The following is a 21280-nucleotide window of genomic DNA, read 5'->3' on the forward strand; positions in this document are numbered from 1 at the left end:
TATGCTAATTAATTATTCTCTAGGCCAGGTAGTTTGTTGATTTTTAAAACAGAGGAGGAAAAACTATGCAAATAGATTAAATAATCAAGTAATGCTACTTGATCTCCTCTCCATTCTTACCCTTTATGTAAATACAGAATGGACACTTGTTAAGTATAAAAAAAAGGTTACTATCCTCTGAATAGTTTAACAGAGACAGACAGCCAGAGATTCAGACAAGACATACAAACATCCAGGGGATCATACAGGACTGCTCCCAATTAATAATGGCTCCATATCGAGGGACACAGCTTTATCATTCTACAGGGAACAACCTAGGGGTTTTCGGCCCCGGTTGGAAGAATACAGATTTGCTCCACTGACCATCATTGAACCGTGGATACGTTTGGAGAAAGCCAGGATTGGGAGTCACCGGTTGCCTGGCTCAATGGAGCTGTCCAGAGAAGCCAGGTTGTGACCCTCGGTCAACTGGCCTTGTACCTCAATGGACTGTCATCTTCCCAAGCGTGTCGTTACCTCCTCTCTGTGCGTGCCACAGGTGGAGTAGCCGACCCTGGGAGCTCTGAAATAACAACTGCCATTATCCCGGCGAGTCATTGGAAGGGTGAGATTCTATAATGCTCACCATCTTTGAGTACTTTGCCGGGACTGTTCTACATGTTATCTGCCTGTTTTGTGGTTCAATAAAGCATTGCCACACGGTTTTACCCTCACCCTGTGTTGTCTGAGTAGCGTTGTGCCCAAGTTAAATAAGCTGCTAAATTTACCTCAGAAATGTCAACAACTTAAGCATCTTTACAAGAACAGATAGGAGTCTGTTTTGGATAAAGAGATATCACCTCAAAATTGGCATATGGGAAAGGGCTGCCAAGACTTCCATTTGTACTCTATAAAGAAAATCAGCACAAAATACTGATGTTCTGGTATCACACACCTGACCTCCTCCATAGGTTGAACCCCCTACTCTCAAAATTATGTTGGCGTTGTGGATCTGAGGTGGGATCCCAATATCATATTTTTTGGCCCTGTTCAGCGATCGTTTTTGAGAGTAAGTGAGATTACTAATAGGGTTCTATATGTCAAGGTGGGGTTAGACCTGTTTATGTATTTATTAAATATCCCTTCTAAGGGGATGGATAAAAATTAAGCTAAATTGCTACTACATATCCTTACACCAGTTAGATGCTTGATTGCCCTTCACTGGAATCAGACCTCTCCTCCTTCCCATCAGCAGTGATTGTCTAGAGTAAATGACATTAGCAGAATGAAATACATAACGGCTCTTTTGGGAGCGAGGGTGGATGGGTTTGACTCCGTATGGGCTCCGTGGGATTACTAATGGGCTCAGAGAAAGGGTTAGGTTTTATTAGATCATTTAGTATCTCTGGAGTCTGCGTCCTTCCTTTTACCTACCCAGGGGCGGACACAGACAGTAGTGGGCCCCTGTATAAGAAATTTTTTGGGCCCCCCCCGCCCTTCATAGGGCAACAAAGTTATTTGTTGTTATCTAATATTGAGGCTATGCGGGGCTGGATATAATATCTGTAAGGTGCTGCTGGGCTGTATTTATTATTTGCCAGTTGCAGCCACCAAATTATATATACAGGCCAGCACAGCCTCCAAATAACATATATAGCCCACTAGCCCAGCATTGCCTCTAGTTGTTAATATATACAGCCCAGCACAGCCTCCAAATAAAATATGGTATACAGCCCAGCAAAGCCTTCAGTTAATATATACAGCCCAGCACAGCATCCAAATAAGATATACAGCCCAGCATAGCCTCCAGTTAATATATACAGTCCAGCAACAGCCTTCAGGTAATATATACAGCACCCTGCACAGACTCCAGGTAATATATACAGCCCAGCACAGCCTCCAGTTAATATATACAGCCCAGCACAGCATCCAGTTAATATATACAGCCCAGCACAGCATTCAGGTAATATTTACAGCCCAGCATAGCCTCCACTCCAGGTAATATATACAGTCCAGCATAGCTTTAAGGTAATAGATACAGTCCAGCATAGCCTTCAGGTAATATATACAGCCCAAAACAGCCTCCAGGTAATATATACAGCCCAGCATAGCCTCTAAATAACATATATGGCCCAAGACAGACTCCAGGTAATATATAGGCACCCCCTTTCCCTTTGTTTCATAATGGTCTCCCCCATATGCAGTCTACTTTTGGAATAGTGCTTCTCGCCCTATGTGGCCCCCCCAGTTTACACTGCTTCTCCCCATTTGCCCCCCCAGTTTATGCTGCTTCTCCCCCTATGTGGGCCGCCTGATTCATGTTTCTTCTCCCCCCATGAGCCGCCCCATTCATGAGCAGCCAAGCATCTCCCCCAGGGGCACCCCCATTCATGAGCAGCCAAGCTTCTCCCCAGGGGCCGCCCCATTCATGAGCAGCCAAGGCCATGCTTCTCCCCAGGTCTGGGGCCCCCCATTCATGAGCAGCCAGGCCGTGCTTCTCCCCAGGCCAGGGGCCCCCCCATTCATGAGCAGCCAGGCCATGCTTCTCCCCAGGCCAGGGCCCCCCCATTCATGAGCAGCCAGGCCATGCTTCAAGTTCTCCCCCAGGATGGAGCCCCCCAAAAATCATGCCTGCCATGCTTCAGTTCTCCTCCAGGAGCCCCCCCAAAATCATGTCTGCCTCGGTCCCAGTGCCTCAGTCCTGCTCAGCTCTGGTACTCTTACCTTTAGCAGGCAGGGCAGGCCAGACCAAGAGGATCCATCAACACTGTACAGTGTCCGCACATTCCTGAGCTGATGCATCATTTAGTTATGGGCAGGGGCACGGCCCAGTGACTCACAGACGGACGCACACTGACCTGCGGCTGCAGCCACCGGCCGGCGCCACACGCACTATGTGTGACAGTCAGACTGTCTTGTCTCCTCCGCTCCTCCCCCACAGCTGCAGCGCAGCAAAGCACTGATGCTGGCTGATCTCACCTCAGGGCTGGCTCCTGTGCACCGGCGCTCGCACTCTCAGGAGTCAGACCCGCTCCCGCCACCTCCCACAGCGCTGCTCTCCTCCTTGCGCCTCGGCTCCGTGGCGCTCCACATGGCTAATTTGAAAATTGAAATAATTAGCCATGCCGTGCTGGAGGCAGGGCTGGTTTTAGGCAAAGTGGGGCCCTAGGCAAAAGTTTTAAATGGGGCCCCAAATGCTAACATATTGCACATCACTGAGAAGCATTTCTGTTGTATTTACGTGCGCTGTGTTCAGGCTGATAAGCGAGTGTGATCGACAATAGTGAAGTTGTTTGCTTGCTTCCCAGCCTCTTTACACCAACTGAGAAAGAATGATGGGAACCGAACAATCACTATTAGATCCCCATACAGTATCATGTTATCAGCAGCACATCTCAAGTTTACATCGGCAATGATTTTTGTTCCGGCATAAACAATCCAATCACTCAATGAATATGCAGCATTTTGCTTGTTTAGTGTAACACACTCCATAGTCCTCCATATAATGTAATGTGCCCCATAGTCCTCCATATAATATAATACACCCCCCTCATAGTCCTCCGTATAGTATAATACACTCCCTATAGCCCTCCATAAATTAAAATACACTCTGCAGTACTCCATATAGTATAATACACTCCTCATAGCTGCTCAGTCCTCCATATAGTAAAATACCCTCCTCATAGTCCTCCATATAATAAAATACACTGCTCAGTCCTCCATACAGTATAATACACTCCTCATAGTGCTCCATATAGCATAATGCACCGCCAGTCATTCATGTAGTACAATTCACTTCCCATAGTATAATGCACCCCATAATTCTTCATACAGTATAATGTATTCCCCATAGTCCCCGATACAGTATAATGCAGCCGACATAGTATAATGCAATCACTCCATAGAGCATAATGCAGCCACCCCACAGAGTATAATGCATCCCTGCCATACAATATAATGTAACCCCCATAGAATATAATGCAGCCCTTCCATAGAATATAATGCAGCTCCCTTATAAAATATAATGTAGCCCCTCCATGGAATACAATCTAGCCCTCCTCATAGTATAATGCAGCCCCCATAGAATATAATGTAGCCCCCCTCAGAGTATAATGAAGCCCCCATACAATATAATCTAGCCCCCCTAGAATATAATGCAGCACCCCCATAGAACACAATGTAGCTCCCTCATATAGTATAATGCAGCCCCCTCAGAGTATGATGCAATCGCCCCTCATAGATTATAAATATAATACAGCCCCCATAAAATATAATACAGCCTACCTCCTCATAGAATAGAATGTAGCCCCATCAGAGGATTATGCAATCCTCCCTCATATAATATAATACAGCCCCCCACAGAATATAATGTACTCCCTATAGAATATAATACAGCCCACCTCCCCATAGTATATAATGTACTCCTCCATAGAATATAGCCCACCTCCCTATAGATGATGTGCCCCCCCCATAGAATATAATACAGCCCACCTCCCCATAGAATATGATGTACCTTCCATAGAATATAATGTACCCCCCCCATAGAATATAATAACCCTCTTCCAAGAGAGAATGTTTTTCCATTTTTTTCCAGAAAAAAGTTACCGTAGGTTTCCTATTCTAACAAAGTGATTGGGATTTCTTAAATCTGATGCAAGATCTGCTTATTTTTTCCTGGAAAATTTGAAGCAGTTTCATATCTGTCGTGTGTCAATTCCTTCAGCTTTTTTCCTGCACGTTTTTTGGTGCAGAAACATCTGCTGTAAATTCCTAACGTGCGCACACAGCCTTAGGTTTCTCACCTCCTGTTACCGGTTTCTCCGTTTTGTGATGCAGCGTGGTGTAGTCCGCACTGTTTATATCAGATAATACTATACACATTATACAAGTGCAGAGCAAACAAAAAAACTGCATCCTGGTGTTTATGCATTTGTGAAAGTGGAAATCAATAAGAAAAAAAATAATTCACAACCAAGTGACATTATATTAGCACAGGAGATGGTGCGAACATGAGACCCTTGTAAGGTGGAGGTCCACACAGGGGCAGTGAGAAAGACAAGGGCAAACAGTGACTAGGGGGACAGGGGAGAAGTACACAAGGGGGCTAGGGGACACAGGCACAAGGGTGACACAGGGGGGCTAGGGAGCAAGGGAGACAGGCACAAGGGGACACACTAGGGCTAGGAGGCAGGGGAGAAGGGCACAAGGGGACTAGTTGGAAATGGAAAATGACAAGGGGACAAGGGACACAAGCACAAAGGGACAAGGGAGACAGGCACAAGGGGACTCATGGGGACTAGGAGGAAGGGGATAAGGGCACAATGGGACACACGGGGACTAGGGGGCAAGGGAGACAGGCACAAGAGGACACAAGGGATCTCCGAGGGCAGAATAGGTAGGGACGGACGCACAGGGAGACGGGCCTGCAAGGGGACATGGGAAGAAGGGGGAGAAACTTGGGAGCAGGGAAGAAGGGAGCACAGGGATTACGAGGACAGGATAGATGGAGGACACACGGTGAGAAAGGGTCGCAAGGGGACAAGAGAGACAGGGGAAAAAGGGGATGCAGGGGAGACAATGACGTGAACCTGGGGACCTACGAGGACATGGGGAACGGGAGAGCATGGAGCAAGGGCAGAGCTTGGAGGAAACGGGGCTTGTGTCACAGGGGCCAATTAGCAAGATGTGGAACATATAGAGACACATGCATCGCCCGGTTATCAGAAAGCATGTATACACCGTGTGTACAAAATTGCATGTATCATCCAATATACATAAACACACATATGTATTAATATATACACACACACTAAATATATAAATATTTATACATACACACAGTGTATATATTTATTCATTACATACACGTATAATATATATACATACACAGATATAACACATATACATACACATGCACTGATATGTACAAACATACACACACTTTATATGAACTGACACCCACATATATTCATACATATATGTCATTCATTGTTCAGCATGGTGGCTGCGGTACCTTTGTCAGCTGCTCCCCTCCTCAGCAGACCCCAGGTGCCGTGTCCGTGACCTCATCTGTGCATGTCTGCGCTCCCCGAGTGTCGCGTCCTTCCTGTGTGGGCCCCCGCCAGCTTCAGTGGGAGCGGAGAGGTGAGAATACCCCCTCTGGAGCGGCCTGTTTCTGGTCCCGGCTGCAGCCACAATCTCTGCCAATATGGCAGCCGCAATCACCTGTGGAGATGCTGCACTGCCTGGGCCCAGCACACAGCGGGTGCACGATATGACGTCATCACGCACCCGCACTCCCGCAATGTCAGAGGGGAATAATGGGAGAGGGAGCATCATCTGACGCTCTCTCCTCCATCATTGCTTTGAATTGTACCGGCTGACGCCGGTATAGTTCAATGTGGAGCGGGAGTCGGCGCTGGGGGCAGGCGGGCCCCCCTGCCTCATGGGCAACCCATAGTGGCTGCGTCCATGGGCTGGGGGCCCCCACTCCCCCGTTCAATGAACGGGCTGCACGGGCGGTAGGTCTGCCCCTGTACCTACCTTATATGTGTGAGTCCTGTCTTTATATTAGTCTATGTGAGGTACAATTATACAATATCCAAGATTACTTTGTCTTTTTTCTGTATATTGCTGGATGATTCTGGCTAAAGTTTGTTAAGGGTATATAGGTACCTAGATTAGCGTGGAAAAAACGGCAGTCACTGCTTCACCTTACAATTGGGTATTCTAAATACTAGAGCGAGTAGTTCTCCATGTTCTCTCTCACATGGCCTGTTTTTTTTTTACCTTTCTTCTCAATTTGAAAACTAAATAAATTTTACAGTTATAAAACAAAACAAAACAAAAAAAAAAAAAGAGCGGGCATTCGGCAGGAGGATCCCTGGTACATGCTGTTCCATCTAGCAGACCTGGGCGCCCGCCGACCCCCTCGCGTGTCTCCATATTATAGTGACAGAAGTGGGATACTATTCAGCCCGGTAGAACCAGGGGAGCTGCAGGGAACTGGTGCTCTCACACAACATACAGGGCTCCACAATCAGGCAGGCATACTGACAGACCCAGCAGACCATTGATGAGGCATGCACAGTAGGTATCGGATGCTACTGTGTCCAACCCTACCAACTCAGCCTTGGGAAGAAGACCAGAATGGATGTATAGCCGCAACAGGAAACAAACTACAGGAGCTGTGCCATCTTCAACGGATAGAATGGGATTTATTCCAGGAACTACTGAATGCAGAGGACGCCATGTGTGAACATAATGGATACCAGTTGTTTCTCATCAATTACGTGTGGAGTTTGTTTTCGCAAGGAGGACATGGGATATGGTCTGAAGAAACTGGAAGATACAAAGTTTTGTATTATAATGGTGAGACCTCTTCCATTTGTGACAGTGCTTGAAGACATGTTGTGGACTGTCTCCCATAAGTGGAGGATGATTGGAATCCTATCACGTCTGGCCAATTAAGAAGAGGGAGCAATGTGGACACACATCATTGTATCTTAATTAACCAGTCATTTTTAGCAAACCAAAAAGAATAGGCTGTTATCTGGATGTTGGCTTTTGAATTTAAGCATCTCTTGCTGGTTGGTCAAGAAAACAGACTTTTCTTTGTGTCAGCCTGTAATATTGACTTGTGATGCGCGCATATCATTGATGACTTGTCATGTTTACCAATATGCCAATTAATTACTCTCTATGTCAGGTAGTTAGTTGATTTTTAAAACAGAGGAGGAAAAACTATGCAAATAGATTAAATAATCATGTAATGCTACTTTATCTCATCTCCATTTTTACCCTTTATTTAAATACTGAAAGAAGGAAACTTGTTAAGTATAAAACTAGGTTACATGCCTCGGGAGGATATGACAGAGAGAGACAGAGATCCTCCCAAGACATCCACACATCCAGGGGATCCTACAGAACAGCTGCCAATTCATCATGGCTCCATCACGAGGGACACAGCTTTATCATTCTCCAGGAAACAACGTAGGGGATTTTGGCCCCAGTTGGAAGAAAACAGATCTGCTCCATTGACCATCGCTGAACCATGGCTATGATTGGACAAAGCCAGAGTTGTGAGCCGCCAGTCGCCTGGCTCCATGGAAATGATCGGAGAAGCCAGGTTGTGACCTGGTCATCTAGCCTTGTACCTCAATGGACTGTCATCTTCCTAAGCTTGTTGTTACCTCCTCTCTGTGCGTGCCACAGAAGGGGTAGCCGACCCTGGGAGCTCTGAAGTACAACTGTCATTATCCCGGCGAATCAGGGGAAGGTTGAGATTCTAATGTGCACCATCTTGGGGTATTTTGCTGGGACTTTTCTATGTGTTATCTGCCTGTTTTGTGGTTCAATAAAGTATTGCCACACGGTTTTACCCTCTATGTGTTGTCTGAGTAGTGGTATGCCCATGTCAAAAGGAGAGCGGGCGTTCGGCGGGACAATCCCTGGTTGATGAGGTTCCAGCTAGGGGACCGGGGCGCCCACCGACCCCCCGTGTCTCCACACTTTCCTCTCATGTGCCTATGGCCACAAATTTATAGGGCAGATAGGAAGGATCATGCTTTTATTAAAAACAGAATTGGACATGAGTGCTTAACCAATGCAAAGGCACTTAGCCCCAAATTTACACTCACAAGCAACTCACAGCAAAATGAAATAAATGTACAAGTCTGGGCCCTGCTCTACGAGAGACAAGTCTGTTATTGTATAGTTATGGCCAAAAGTTTTGAGTTTGCTGTTTCAGTGTTTTTAAATCTTTTGTCAGATGTTTGAATGGTTACTGAAGTACAAAATAATTAACTTTGTGGAAAGTATAAGATCATTTGGAAGAATTATTGCCTGTAGAAGAAAAGTGAGTACTAAAATAAGTCCTGTGACATACCAACAGTAAAAAATCTGACCAGTCATTCAGGGGAGTGGGTTCACTCACAATTTTGCCTAAGACCCCTACCATGAATAAAGAATGTATCTAAACATCCACCAAGATAAACTTCTCTTAATGATCCAGGAGCAATTTGGTGATGAACAATGCCTGATGGAACTCCATGTCATAAGGCAAAAAGGGATAAGTGTCTTAGTGAATAAAACATTGAAATTTTGGGCCCATTGCCATGAACTTCCCAGATCTCAATCCCATTAAGAACCAGTGTTCAGTCCTCAAACATTGGGTAGACAAACAAAACATAGAAATTCTGCCAAACTCCAAGTACTGATTAGGCAGGAATGGGTTTCCACCAGTCAGGCTTTTGCCCAGGAGCTGATACCCAGCATGATAGGACAAACTGCAGACATCTTGAAAAATTAGGGACAACCTTGTAAATCATAGAATCGTAGAGTTGGAAGGGACCTCCTGGGCCATCTGGTCCAACCTCCTGCTCAAAGCAGGATTCGCTAAATCATCCCAGTCAGATGTCTGTCCAGCCTCTGTTTGAAGACTTCCATTGAAGGAGAACTCCCTTCTCATGGCAGCTTGTTCCACTCATTGATCACTCTGTCAAAAAGTTTTTTCTAATATCTAATCTGTGTCTCCTCCCATTCAGTTTCATCCCATTGCTTCTAGTCTTTCCTTGTGCAAATGAGAATAAAGTTGATCCTTCTACAATGTGACAGCCCTTTAGATATTTGTAGACAGCTATTAAGCCTTTGCATAAATGTGATGTATTTGTTATTAAAAGTATAAAAACTTAAATACCGTATTTTGCGGATTATAAGACGCAGCCCAAATTTTGAGGAGAAAAATAGGAAAAAAACCTTTTATTTAATAGAATGCTGGTGCTTCTTATAATCCATGCGTGTTATTGCTTACCGTGGGTGGTGACTGCGGTGAAGCAGGGCCCCAGGGTCTCAGCGCTGAGATCTTGTCTCCTGCAATCTTGATCCCGAAATCTCCATCTGTGCATGCCCCGGCAGCCATTTTCCCGGAGTCCACCGCAAAGTAAACCATTTAAGTGCGGGGGCTCTGGACTTTCACAAAATGTCGGCAGAGCACCCGCACCGGTGCACATCGGAACACCCCCTCATCCCAGCCTGCGGCCTGCAGCAACACTCCACTCTTGCCTCCTCCAGCAGCAACCCAGGGACCCTGCTCCACCGCAGCCGGTAGGGTATAGCTGCATTATAAGACGCACCCCGATTTTCCCCCAAAATTTGTGAAAAAAGTGCGTCTTATAATCTGAAAAATACGGTTCTTATAATTGTACTTCAGGAGCCATACATATTTTAGTCAAATATTTCTAACACTGCAGCAGCAAACTGTGAAAAATAAAATTTGTGTCAGTCTCAATAGTTTTGGCTATGACAGTAGGCTCCCATCTAAAGAGGTTGCCTTGCCGCTGGCACATGAGCTCACGCAATTTGATCAACCTGTGCATCAAGTGCCTCACTTTTGTTAGTATACTGTAAGTATAATCTACACAACAGTAACCCATTTCATTTGTTTAAAGGGGTTTTCACATGAACAAAAGTTATTTTTAATTAATAGATTTTGGAATAATAATTTCCACAGCTGGATGTGTTTAAATAAAATGTTCCTGTGCCGAGATACAGTAATCTTATAAATGTGCTCCTGCTGTGTACTGTGTAATGACTGTACAGAAACATGACCTGATCATACCACAGCTCATGAGCAGGGGATGGAGCAAAAGAGAGGACACACAGTACAGTAAGTGATCATAGCTGATTCTTACTGTAAAGTGAAATATCTCCCTGTCAGTTTTTAAACAATGCTTTACTTGAAACAGAAAATCATTTGTGATCCCCTGCTGTCCTGTCTGTATATTCTTTTGCTTCCTCTCCTGCCGAGGAGCCGTGGTACGATCAGACTATGTTCCTGCACGGTCAGACACAGCCATTACACAGTACACAGCAGGGGCACATTTATAAGATTATCTCGGCACAGGAACATTTACTATAATTTAAACACATCAAATTGTGGAACTTATTATTATTCCAAGATATATTGACTAAAATGAACTTTTGTTTGTGGGAAAACCCCTTTAATGTTTGTATATAACTAAGTTCACATTTATTTATATGGTGAGTGCAGTGAAGGGACACAGAGATGTCACATAATGTAAGAGATTGTGCAAAGAACAAACACCAAGGAAAGGGGGACTTGATGGAATGGAGCTTATAGTTATGTTGCCAATGAAAACCTTTTACAGACCCAATGGCTGTCAGAGTGGTAGAGTGAAAAGACACAAAATATTATATACAAAAATGAAAGCTCGATTTTATTGAATGAGTGTTTTTTTTTTTAATATATCCAATGAAGGTTAATAGTTTTTGTGCAAACTTCTTTTAAGTTTACACTGACCATATAAAACATAACACTTAAATGGAGACTTTAATATTAAAACATGTGAATATAAATCAGACTAAAGTAAAATAATTATGCTATATTTTTAATTAAAATAAGCATTAACTTCATATGCATTATTAAGATATTTTCCGTACACTATTCAACTCAAAATTACAGTACTTTAAGAAGAAACTGGACAACAGCAACTGAATCAATCAAAATTAGAGCAAATTCAACCATCGCCATATATTAACATTATAATACATATATACATACATCTCTGGCACTGAAATTACAGATAAGGAAGCAGGCAAAAAGTAAGGTCCAATGAAATGCCACTTCAGGCTAAATGAAAGCCGTCTATATGCAATCCACATTCCGAAAGCCTCCATCCATGGTCAAAGCCCCAAATCTAGGAAAAAGAATAACGAAAACCAACCTCAGAAAAATACAAAGAAGTACAACAAACAGGACATATGATCAGAATGTCTAGCCTTGCTGAGAAAACAACACATACCAATAATCAATAAAACAAGCATTATTCAACATGTGACCAACCACTTCAAGACCGGGCCATTTTACATGCGGTTTTAAACAGCTCTAAAAAATGTTCTTGCTTACATAATGAAATAATTAGTCCCTCTTTTTCATTATATATGTGACCTAATTTTTGTTATTTTTTTATTTTGCTGATAATGTAGAAAATGTAAAGAAAAAAACATGCATTTTTCACTTTAAATATTTCTTTTACAACTATAGAGAACTAAAAAAAGCATTTTAAAATTGTGTTCTTTCTGTAGAAAAATATTCAGAATTGAGAATCCTCAGTAGTTGATACCTTTTAATGGCTAACTGAAAAGATGGTAACACATTGCAAGCTTTCGAGACTACTCAGGTCTCTTCATCAGGCTAGACTAATACAAAATCTGAAGTCACATATTTATGCACAATACAGCCTAGAAAAAATGCAATAGATAAGACAAGTGACGTGAAGCAGAACTATCAATATGGGAGAGGGAGAAACATAAATATAAACATTGGACCAGTTCATAGATAAGGAGTCCGGATGTTTTATGGTCCTCTGATTGGGGTCTAGTTCTGTGTTGTGATGCCTCCACACAGTTTTAAAAGGAAATTCCTTAATTGATGTAAAAAGACATAAATCCATGCGACACATTCATTCCAGCACTGAGAGTGTCAAAGTTCGTCATAAATTTGTACTCCCAAACTCGTCTCTCTCTCTGAGAATTGAAGTTACCTTTCAATACCAGTAATTTCATATCCACGCTGCTGTGATCAGGGATACAGAAATGTTTTGCCACAGGTAGATCCATTCTTTTTTCTCTTATTGTGTGACGATGAGCATTCATCCTTGTTCTAAGCTTTTGCCCCGTCTCCCCCACATACAGACCCCCAGTTAAACATTTAGTACAAATAATTAAGTACACCACATTAGATGTAATGCAAGTGAAAGTACCTGGGATCTTGTAGTCCTGATGTGAGTTGGGGATCTTTATCTTGTCCGTGGTCATTATAAATGGACAGGTTTTACATTTTTTCTGGTTGCAAGGAAAGGTTCCTGCAGCTGTTGGAGAGGACAGGGAGCTTCTGACAATGATGCTTCTTAAATTTGGGGGCTGCCTAAAACACAGCAGTGGGGGGTCTGGAAAAATGGATTTTAATCGGGCATCTTTTTGTAGTAAAGGTTGTAATTTCCGTGCAGCTCCCCTTAGCACCTCCAGATTTGGATTGTAGGTGACTACTAGAGGCACTCGGTTATTTTCTTCTTTAGCTTTGTAATTTAGCAGGTGATTCCTTGACAATCTGGTGGCTCTTGTAATTTGGTTTTCAATTGTTCTTGGATGGTAACCCTGATTCAAAAAGGTCTTTTTGAGGCGACCAAGGTGTTTGTCTCTATCCATGGAGTTGGAACATATACGATTGTATCTGATGGCTTGGCTATAGATAATAGAGTTCTTTATGTGTTTTGGATGGAAACTGTCCCATTTAAGGTATGTTGGACGGTCGATTGGCTTCTGATACAGGGATGTCTCTATTTCATTGTTTTTTAGCTTAATGATGGTGTCCAAAAAAATTAATCTCAGTACTGGAGTAGTTGAGTGTTAAATTGATGGTGGGATGAAATTGATTAAACTGTTCGTGGAACGTCTTTAGCTGTTGCTCAGACTCCGTCCAGATGATTAAAATATCATCAATGAAGCGGTAGTAGGCCAGGGGCCTGATGGGGCATGAGGACATAAAGTCGCTTTCAAGCTTTGCCATGAAAAGATTTGCATACTGTGGAGCCATTTTACTTCCCATAGCTGTGCCAGTCTCCTGTAGATACAGTGGGGCAAAAAAGTATTTAGTCAGTCAGCAATAGTGCAAGTTCCACCACTTAAAAAGATGAGAGGCGTCTGTAATTTACATCATAGGTAGACCTCAACTATGGGAGACAAACTGAGAAAAAAAAAATGCAGAAAATCACATTGTATGTTTTTTTTTCATTTTATTTGCATATTACGGTGGAAAATAAGTATTTGGTCAGAAACAAAATTTCATCTCAATACTTTGTGATATATCCTTTGTTGGCAATGACAGAGGTCAAACGTTTTCTGTAAGTCTTCACAAGGTTGCCACACACTGTTGTTGGTATGTTGGCCCATTCCTCCATGCAGATCTCCTCTAGAGCAGTGATGTTTTTGGCTTTTCGCTTGGCAACACGGACTTTCAACTCCCTCCAAAGGTTTTCTATAGGGTTGAGATCTGGAGACTGGCTAGGCCACTCCAGGACCTTGAAATGCTTCTTACGAAGCCACTCTTTCGTTGCCCTGGCGGTGTGCTTTGGATCATTGTCATGTTGAAAGACCCAGCCACGTTTCATCATCAATGCCCTTGCTGATGGAAGGAGGTTTGCACTCAAAATCTCACGATACATGGCCCCATTCATTCTTTCATGTACCCGGATCAGTCGTCCTGGCCCCTTTGCAGAGAAACAGCCCCAAAGCATGATGTTTCCACCACCATGCTTTACAGTAGGTATGGTGTTTGATGGATGCAACTCAGTATTCTTTTTCCTCCAAACACGACAAGTTGTGTTTCTACCAAACAGTTCCAGTTTGGTTTCATCAGACCATAGGACATTCTCCCAAAACTCCTCTGGATCATCCAAATGCTCTCTAGCAAACTTCAGACGGGCCCGGACATGTACAGGCTTAAGCAGTGGGACACGTCTGGCACTGCAGGATCTGAGTCCATGGTGGCGTAGTGTGTTACTTATGGTAGGCCTTGTTACATTGGTCCCAGCTCTCTGCAGTTCATTCACTAGGTCCCCCCGCGTGGTTCTGGGATTTTTGCTCACCGTTCTTGTGATCATTCTGACCCCACGGGGTGAGATTTTGCGTGGAGCACCAGATCGAGGGAGATTATCAGTGGTCTTGTATGTCTTCCATTTTCTAATTATTGCTCCCACAGTTGATTTCTTCACTCCAAGCTGGTTGGGTATTGCAGATTCAGTCTTCCCAGCCTGGTGCAGGGCTACAATTTTGTTTCTGGTGTCCTTTGACAGCTCTTTGGTCTTCACCATAGTGGAGTTTGGAGTCAGACTGTTTGAGGGTGTGCACAGGTGTCTTTTTATACTGATAACAAGTTTAAACAGGTGCCATTACTACAGGTAATGAGTGGAGGAAAGAGGAGACTCTTAAAGAAGTAGTTACAGGTCTGTGAGAGCCAGAAATCTTGATTGCTTGTTTCTGACCAAATACTTATTTTCCACCATAATATGCAAATAAAATGAAAAAAAAACAGACAGTGATTTTCTGGATTTTTTTTTCCTCAGTTTGTCTCCCATAGTTGAGGTCTACCTATGATGTAAATTACAGACGCCTCTCATCTTTTTAAGTGGTGGAACTTGCACTATTGCTGACTGACTAAATACTTTTTTGCCCCACTGTAGATCCTGTTGTCAAATTCAAAGTAATTGTGGGTGAGGATGAATAAGAGCTGGCGATAAGAGCTGGCGATGACCTGATACCAGAGACTCCAAGAATAGGGACATTCTACATGCTTCCCAAAATCCACAAATCTGGAAATCCAGGAAGACCAATTATTTCATGTGTGGGCACCCTCACTGAGCAGGTATCTGGATGGGTAGAGGGTATTCTCAAACCACTGGTGAAGGATACATCCAGCTACATTCAGGACACAACTGACCTATTGAATAAACTAGCAGCAATAGGTCCTCTACCAGAAGGAACCATCCTGGCCACCATGGATGTGGAATCTTTGTACTCTAATATCCCACACCAAGATGGTTTAAATGCCTGCAAATTCTTCATGGAAAACACAGGGACTGATGCTGATGTGAAACTTATAAAATTCATCCTCACCCACAATTACTTTGAATTTGACAACAGGATCTATCTACAGGAGACTGGCACAGCTATGGGAAGTAAAATGGCTCCACAGTATGCAAATCTTTTCATGGCAAAGCTTGAAAGCGACTTTATGTCCTCATGCCCCATCAGGCCCCTGGCCTACTACCGCTTCATTGATGATATTTTAATCATCTGGACGGAGTCTGAGCAACAGCTAAAGACGTTCCACGAACAGTTTAATCAATTTCATCCCACCATCAATTTAACACTCAACTACTCCAGTACTGAGATTAATTTTTTGGACACCATCATTAAGCTAAAAAACAATGAAATAGAGTCATCCCTGTATCAGAAGCCAATCGACCGTCCAACATACCTTAAATGGGACAGTTTCCATCCAAAACACATAAAGAACTCTATTATCTATAGCCAAGCCATCAGATACAATCGTATATGTTCCAACCCCATGGATAGAGACAAACACCTTGGTCGCCTCAAAAAGACCTTTTTGAATCAGGGTTACCATCCAAGAACAATTGAAAACCAAATTACAAGAGCCACCAGATTGTCAAGGAATCACCTGCTAAATTACAAAGCTAAAGAAGAAAATAACCGAGTGCCTCTAGTAGTCACCTACAATCCAAATCTGGAGGTGCTAAGGGGAGCTGCACGGAAATTACAACCTTTACTACAAAAAGATGCCCGATTAAAATCCATTTTTCCAGACCCCCCACTGCTGTGTTTTAGGCAGCCCCCAAATTTAAGAAGCATCATTGTCAGAAGCTCCCTGTCCTCTCCAACAGCTGCAGGAACCTTTCCTTGCAACCAGAAAAAATGTAAAACCTGTCCATTTATAATGACCACGGACAAGATAAAGATCCCCAACTCACATCAGGACTACAAGATCCCAGGTACTTTCACTTGCATTACATCTAATGTGGTGTACTTAATTATTTGTACTAAATGTCCAACTGGGGGTCTGTATGTGGGGGAGACAGGGCAAAAGCTTAGAACAAGGATGAATGCTCATCGTCACACAATAAGAGAAAAAAGAATGGATCTACCTGTGGCAAAACATTTCTGTATCCCTGATCACAGCAGCGTGGATATGAAATTACTGGTATTGAAAGGTAACTTCAATTCTCAGAGAGAGAGACGAGTTTGGGAGTACAAATTTATGACGAACTTTGACACTCTCAGTGCTGGAATGAATGTCGCATGGATTTATGTCTTTTTACATCAATTAAGGAATTTCCTTTTAAAACTGTGTGGAGGCATCACAACACAGAACTAGACCCCAATCAGAGGACCATAAAACATCCGGACTCCTTATCTATGAACTGGTCCAATGTTTATATTTATGTTTCTCCCTCTCCCATATTGATAGTTCTGCTTCACGTCACTTGTCTTATCTATTGCATTTTTTCTAGGCTGTATTGTGCATAAATATGTGACTTCAGATTTTGTATTAGTCTAGCCTGATGAAGAGACCTGAGTAGTCTCGAAAGCTTGCAATGTGTTACCATCTTTTCAGTTAGCCATTAAAAGGTATCAACTACTGAGGATTCTCAATTCTGAATATTTTTCTATCTACTGGCTAACACGGTACAAAGATATAAATCTTTCCTGTTCTTTCTGTAAAAATTATCTATATCTATCCATCTATATATACACACACACACACACATATATATATATAACATTTATTTTGATTACAGTAGGGCTACAAACAACGATTCATACTACCAATGTTTTTTTTTAGCTATTTCTTCATTTATTTCACACATTTTCCTTTAAAAGGTCGTGAAAAACCTTTGGAGGACATCTGAACATTTACATAAAATATTATATTGCCGATATTGCCGGTAACTGGGGGCTGGTATTTCTGCATCGCAGAGTTGATCTGGATCTATTAGGACCCAACAGCTCCTACATCCTCCCCTTCCAGCACCCAATGATCAAGTGAATGCTGGGTCTGGAGGATAAAGTATTATCAATGCTTCTTAATCTCTACACATAGAGCTTGTTCAGCGCTCTGTAAACAGCAATTGGGAAGGCAGAGTTGGTAATAAACCATCTCCGGCTTCTCTACGGGGAGTCCAGCAGTTTCTGACTGTGGCATGTTCTCATGCAGCTACTACATTATGTGTTAGAACGTCACTGCAGAGTAACAATGTTGACTTCCTGGACACTATCTATGGGCCATCCAGAAGTATTTAAAGGGATTTTCCCACAAAGAGTTTGTGACCTAAAGGATGGGTGCTAATTGTAAGCTCTTCAGTTTTCATAATCCTGAACATATTATGATGGAAAGGCAGCATGTCTACTTGATTCCTGCTGCACTCCAACTCAATCTCACTGTTATCGTTCACTGAACTAGGAAACTCATTCCTAGCAATCATATTTATCATGTATCCTTGCACAGGTAATGGCCTTACTTAAAAAATCACCTTTAGTAGTTTTAATACTGATGACAACCTCACCCCCACTGAATGGCACTGTAATGTTGAACCAGCGGGGCTCTCAATGAGAATATAGACTATGTTCATTGCAATAAAACAATTTAAAGAAGTTGTCCACTCCTTAGATGTCTTCTTAGCCCCCCAAAAAATAATAAAGCCTATACTGCGCTCCCGTGGCAGCGCCATACCCATGGAGTCAGCAATCGCTCTCCCCGAGGCTGTCATGTGGAGTCGGGACACATGACCCCGACGTCCAATCAGCACTGGCATCACTGTCCCTGTCATCGGACAAATCAAACATGAAGTAGTCTGGGCTGCAGCTGATCCCGGACTTACTTATCATGTTCGATTTGTCTGAAGGCAGAGACAGTGACGACAGCACTGAATGGACATCGGTGTCACACCACCACACGAGAGCGCTGGGGAGAACGAGTGCCGACACCCCAGGAAAGGCACTGGCATGGGAGGAGAGTATAGGCTTCATTATTTTATTGAGGCCAAACATTTTGATCAATAAGGGGTTGTCCTAGTAATGGACAACCGCGGTAACGTCTTGCATGCTAAAAGTCAAAATTGCATAGAAACATAGCGGAAGACAAACCATTAAATGACAAAAACATAAAACTAAAAGGCAGCTACCGACATAAGCATAAACATGACAACAGTTTGTCTTATTAGTGGGACATTCTTACATCTAGAATTACTTAAGAAAAATGGCAAAATGCTTCTTTTTGTCAGAAAAAGACTTCTCCCGTTTACCTTTCCAGGATGTGGTTATTTTCTGCCAACTCTTTGACAACACCTTCCATCTCTTCTTTTAATTTCCGCATTCTGATAATGAAAATAAATGTATATATATTTTTGTTAGAGGTTTGATAATCTCAAGATGGTAAAAAGTAAAAAAAAAAATTGTGTGTACCAGACTAAACATTTAGTGAAGTCAAAATTAAGTTTCAGTGGCAAAAAAACAAAACAAAATGCCTCTACCATGGGCGAGTTATGCTTATGCCTCAAACATTTCTCCTCAGGGACCGCATATACCCCTATACATAAAAAACTACCGTACTTGTGCACAAAGTTAAGAAAAAAAAAAAATAAATACAAAAAATATGTAACAAAATAAAGTATTTACTAGAGACTAATAAATATTTTGTTATTTTGACACATTTCTTGTATTTATATTTTTTGTTGCATATCTTCGTGCTCAAGCAGTTTATGTATAGTTTCTGCGGTCTACTTGAACCTTATATAGTATAATGTTTGCTTATATTAGATTATTCAATTACTCCTTTTTCTCATAGTTATAAACCGCATATACCTCTACCTTAATTACTGGTTATCAGGAAAGTAACAAAAGCTAGAACTGCAACTTCTACATAAATATTATATTGTGTAAAATTACATCCTGTGGCTAAAGAATCCAATATTCATGTAACATTCAAAAGGAGACTTCTACTCACTGGTTAAGTAATACATTTTAATTTACTCGCTTTTCTTTCTTCATCTTAGCGGATGAGGATGTGAGGTGTCCATACCAATAAGATAACAGCTGAGTTTCAGCAGGATCAGTTGACCATCATGTGTTTGGGGTGTCCTGGCTCATTACCAAAAGGATTTCCACTTAGTGTTTAATGTATTGCTACCTTAATAAGTGGAAGTCCTGATAAAAGTGATACTAGCGCTAGTTAGTTAATGGAGTTGGGCAGATCGATTTGTGGTACTGCAGTCCATTGGCCAGTTCCACAGTCTCTGGCTTTGTATGCTCTTACCTTTCGGGATCCCCGCCACAACTTTGGATTAGCTAGGCTGGCGCATCATCATTGCAACAGGATGCACAGATAACATGGCACCAGCTCAGGTAGTCAAAAGCCACGCCAGGGTTCCTGGAAGAGATTTACAAGTGACCTGGCCAGTGGACCAGAGCCCTGCGAACAGATCTTCCCCACTATAAAAGTAAACAATCATATTCACAGTAAAGTATCAGGAGACAAAACATGGGGATAAGACAAAACAATGTCAATCTCTAAAATAACAATATAGAATAAAACACCTGTTAAATACATTTTTAGAATAATTTGAAAGTGTTTAGACAACCAATCCAAGTTACTGAAAACAAGTTTTCTCATCCTTACGTAACTAATTTATGCAGCTGAAAAGCCAAAAACCACTCACCCAAGGGTCATTTCCACTAAGGTGTTCGGGCTGGTATAAATTGGATTTACTGTTGGCTTTATTCCCCCTGGATTGGGAAACATTTTTTGAGGCATGTTTTCTTGATACTGCAATTAGATTATTAAGAGGTCACAAAAAGACATAACAAATTCAACATTCAAGTGTATAATGATAAAGAAAGTATTACTCTAAATGTTTATGACAAAATCCCCACTGCGCACAGTCATACCTCATTAATGTAATGCTGGCACTTTGACACTTCTTCTGCAATATCAAAGCACTGACTTTTTAGTGTGAAGAGCTGTTTCCTTAAGAGCATCATCTTTCTATAGGGAAGAATGAAGGATGATGAAACTAATAGACTCGCTCCTGTAAGAACACAGTAAAGAGACAACCTGCGCTTACCTCATCCACTCCTGCGCTTTACTGCGGAAACTCTCATACTTGCTAACACATTCATCCGTGAATAGCGTGTGGGCCTTCGTTGCTTGAATGCACAGTTTCTGCCTGCACAGAAATTAAACTGCATGTAAAGAGACTGCCACTGACAATATTACTAATCAAGACTTATTTTCAATATTAAAATAAAAAAAAAAAAAATATATAGAATGTTCATTTGAGAAAAAGCCTCCACTTAAAATTCTGAGAGATTGTTAATTATTAGTGATGGGCGAACGTTCTCGGCTAACAAATAGGCAATCCCTGTCAAACAGCTGAGAGACATGCAGCCACAGTGACTCCAACATATTTTTCGAACACGCCGAAGACACTCGAGCATGCTCAGATTACACCTTATCCAAGCATGTTCACTCATCACTAGTAATTATAGGCAGTCTGTCAGCACAAAATGACTGTTTAAGTACAGGGGGCTAAGTGCACCCTTGGCGGAACCATACAGTTTGGTGGCATTGCCTCCTACTTTTTTCACCATATACAGTGGGGAAGATATGTATTTGATACACTGCCGATTTTGCGAGTTTTCCCAC

General features: G+C 42.3%; 1 protein-coding gene across 2 annotated transcripts in view; it reads right to left on the reverse strand.

Moving 5' to 3' along the window:
• Nucleotides 1–11366: 11366 nt before the first annotated feature.
• The window catches only part of TBK1 (TANK binding kinase 1), a 143763-nt gene continuing 133849 nt past the window's right edge, over nucleotides 11367–21280 (reverse strand). For both annotated transcript variants that reach the window (XM_073555458.1, XM_073555459.1), the window contains exons 17-21: nucleotides 20700–20801; nucleotides 20524–20620; nucleotides 20295–20401; nucleotides 18882–18953; nucleotides 11367–11696 (exon numbers count right to left, since the gene is read on the reverse strand). In XM_073555458.1, coding sequence (XP_073411559.1) covers nucleotides 11645–11696; nucleotides 18882–18953; nucleotides 20295–20401; nucleotides 20524–20620; nucleotides 20700–20801 — 430 coding nt within the window. In that variant the 3' untranslated portion in view covers nucleotides 11367–11644. The remainder of the gene's footprint in view (nucleotides 11697–18881; nucleotides 18954–20294; nucleotides 20402–20523; nucleotides 20621–20699; nucleotides 20802–21280) is intronic.

The sequence above is a fragment of the Dendrobates tinctorius genome, unplaced genomic scaffold (genome assembly GCF_039654945.1).
Source record: "Dendrobates tinctorius isolate UK_male_01 unplaced genomic scaffold, ASM3965494v1 ptg000224l, whole genome shotgun sequence".
NCBI lineage: Eukaryota > Metazoa > Chordata > Amphibia > Anura > Dendrobatidae > Dendrobates > Dendrobates tinctorius.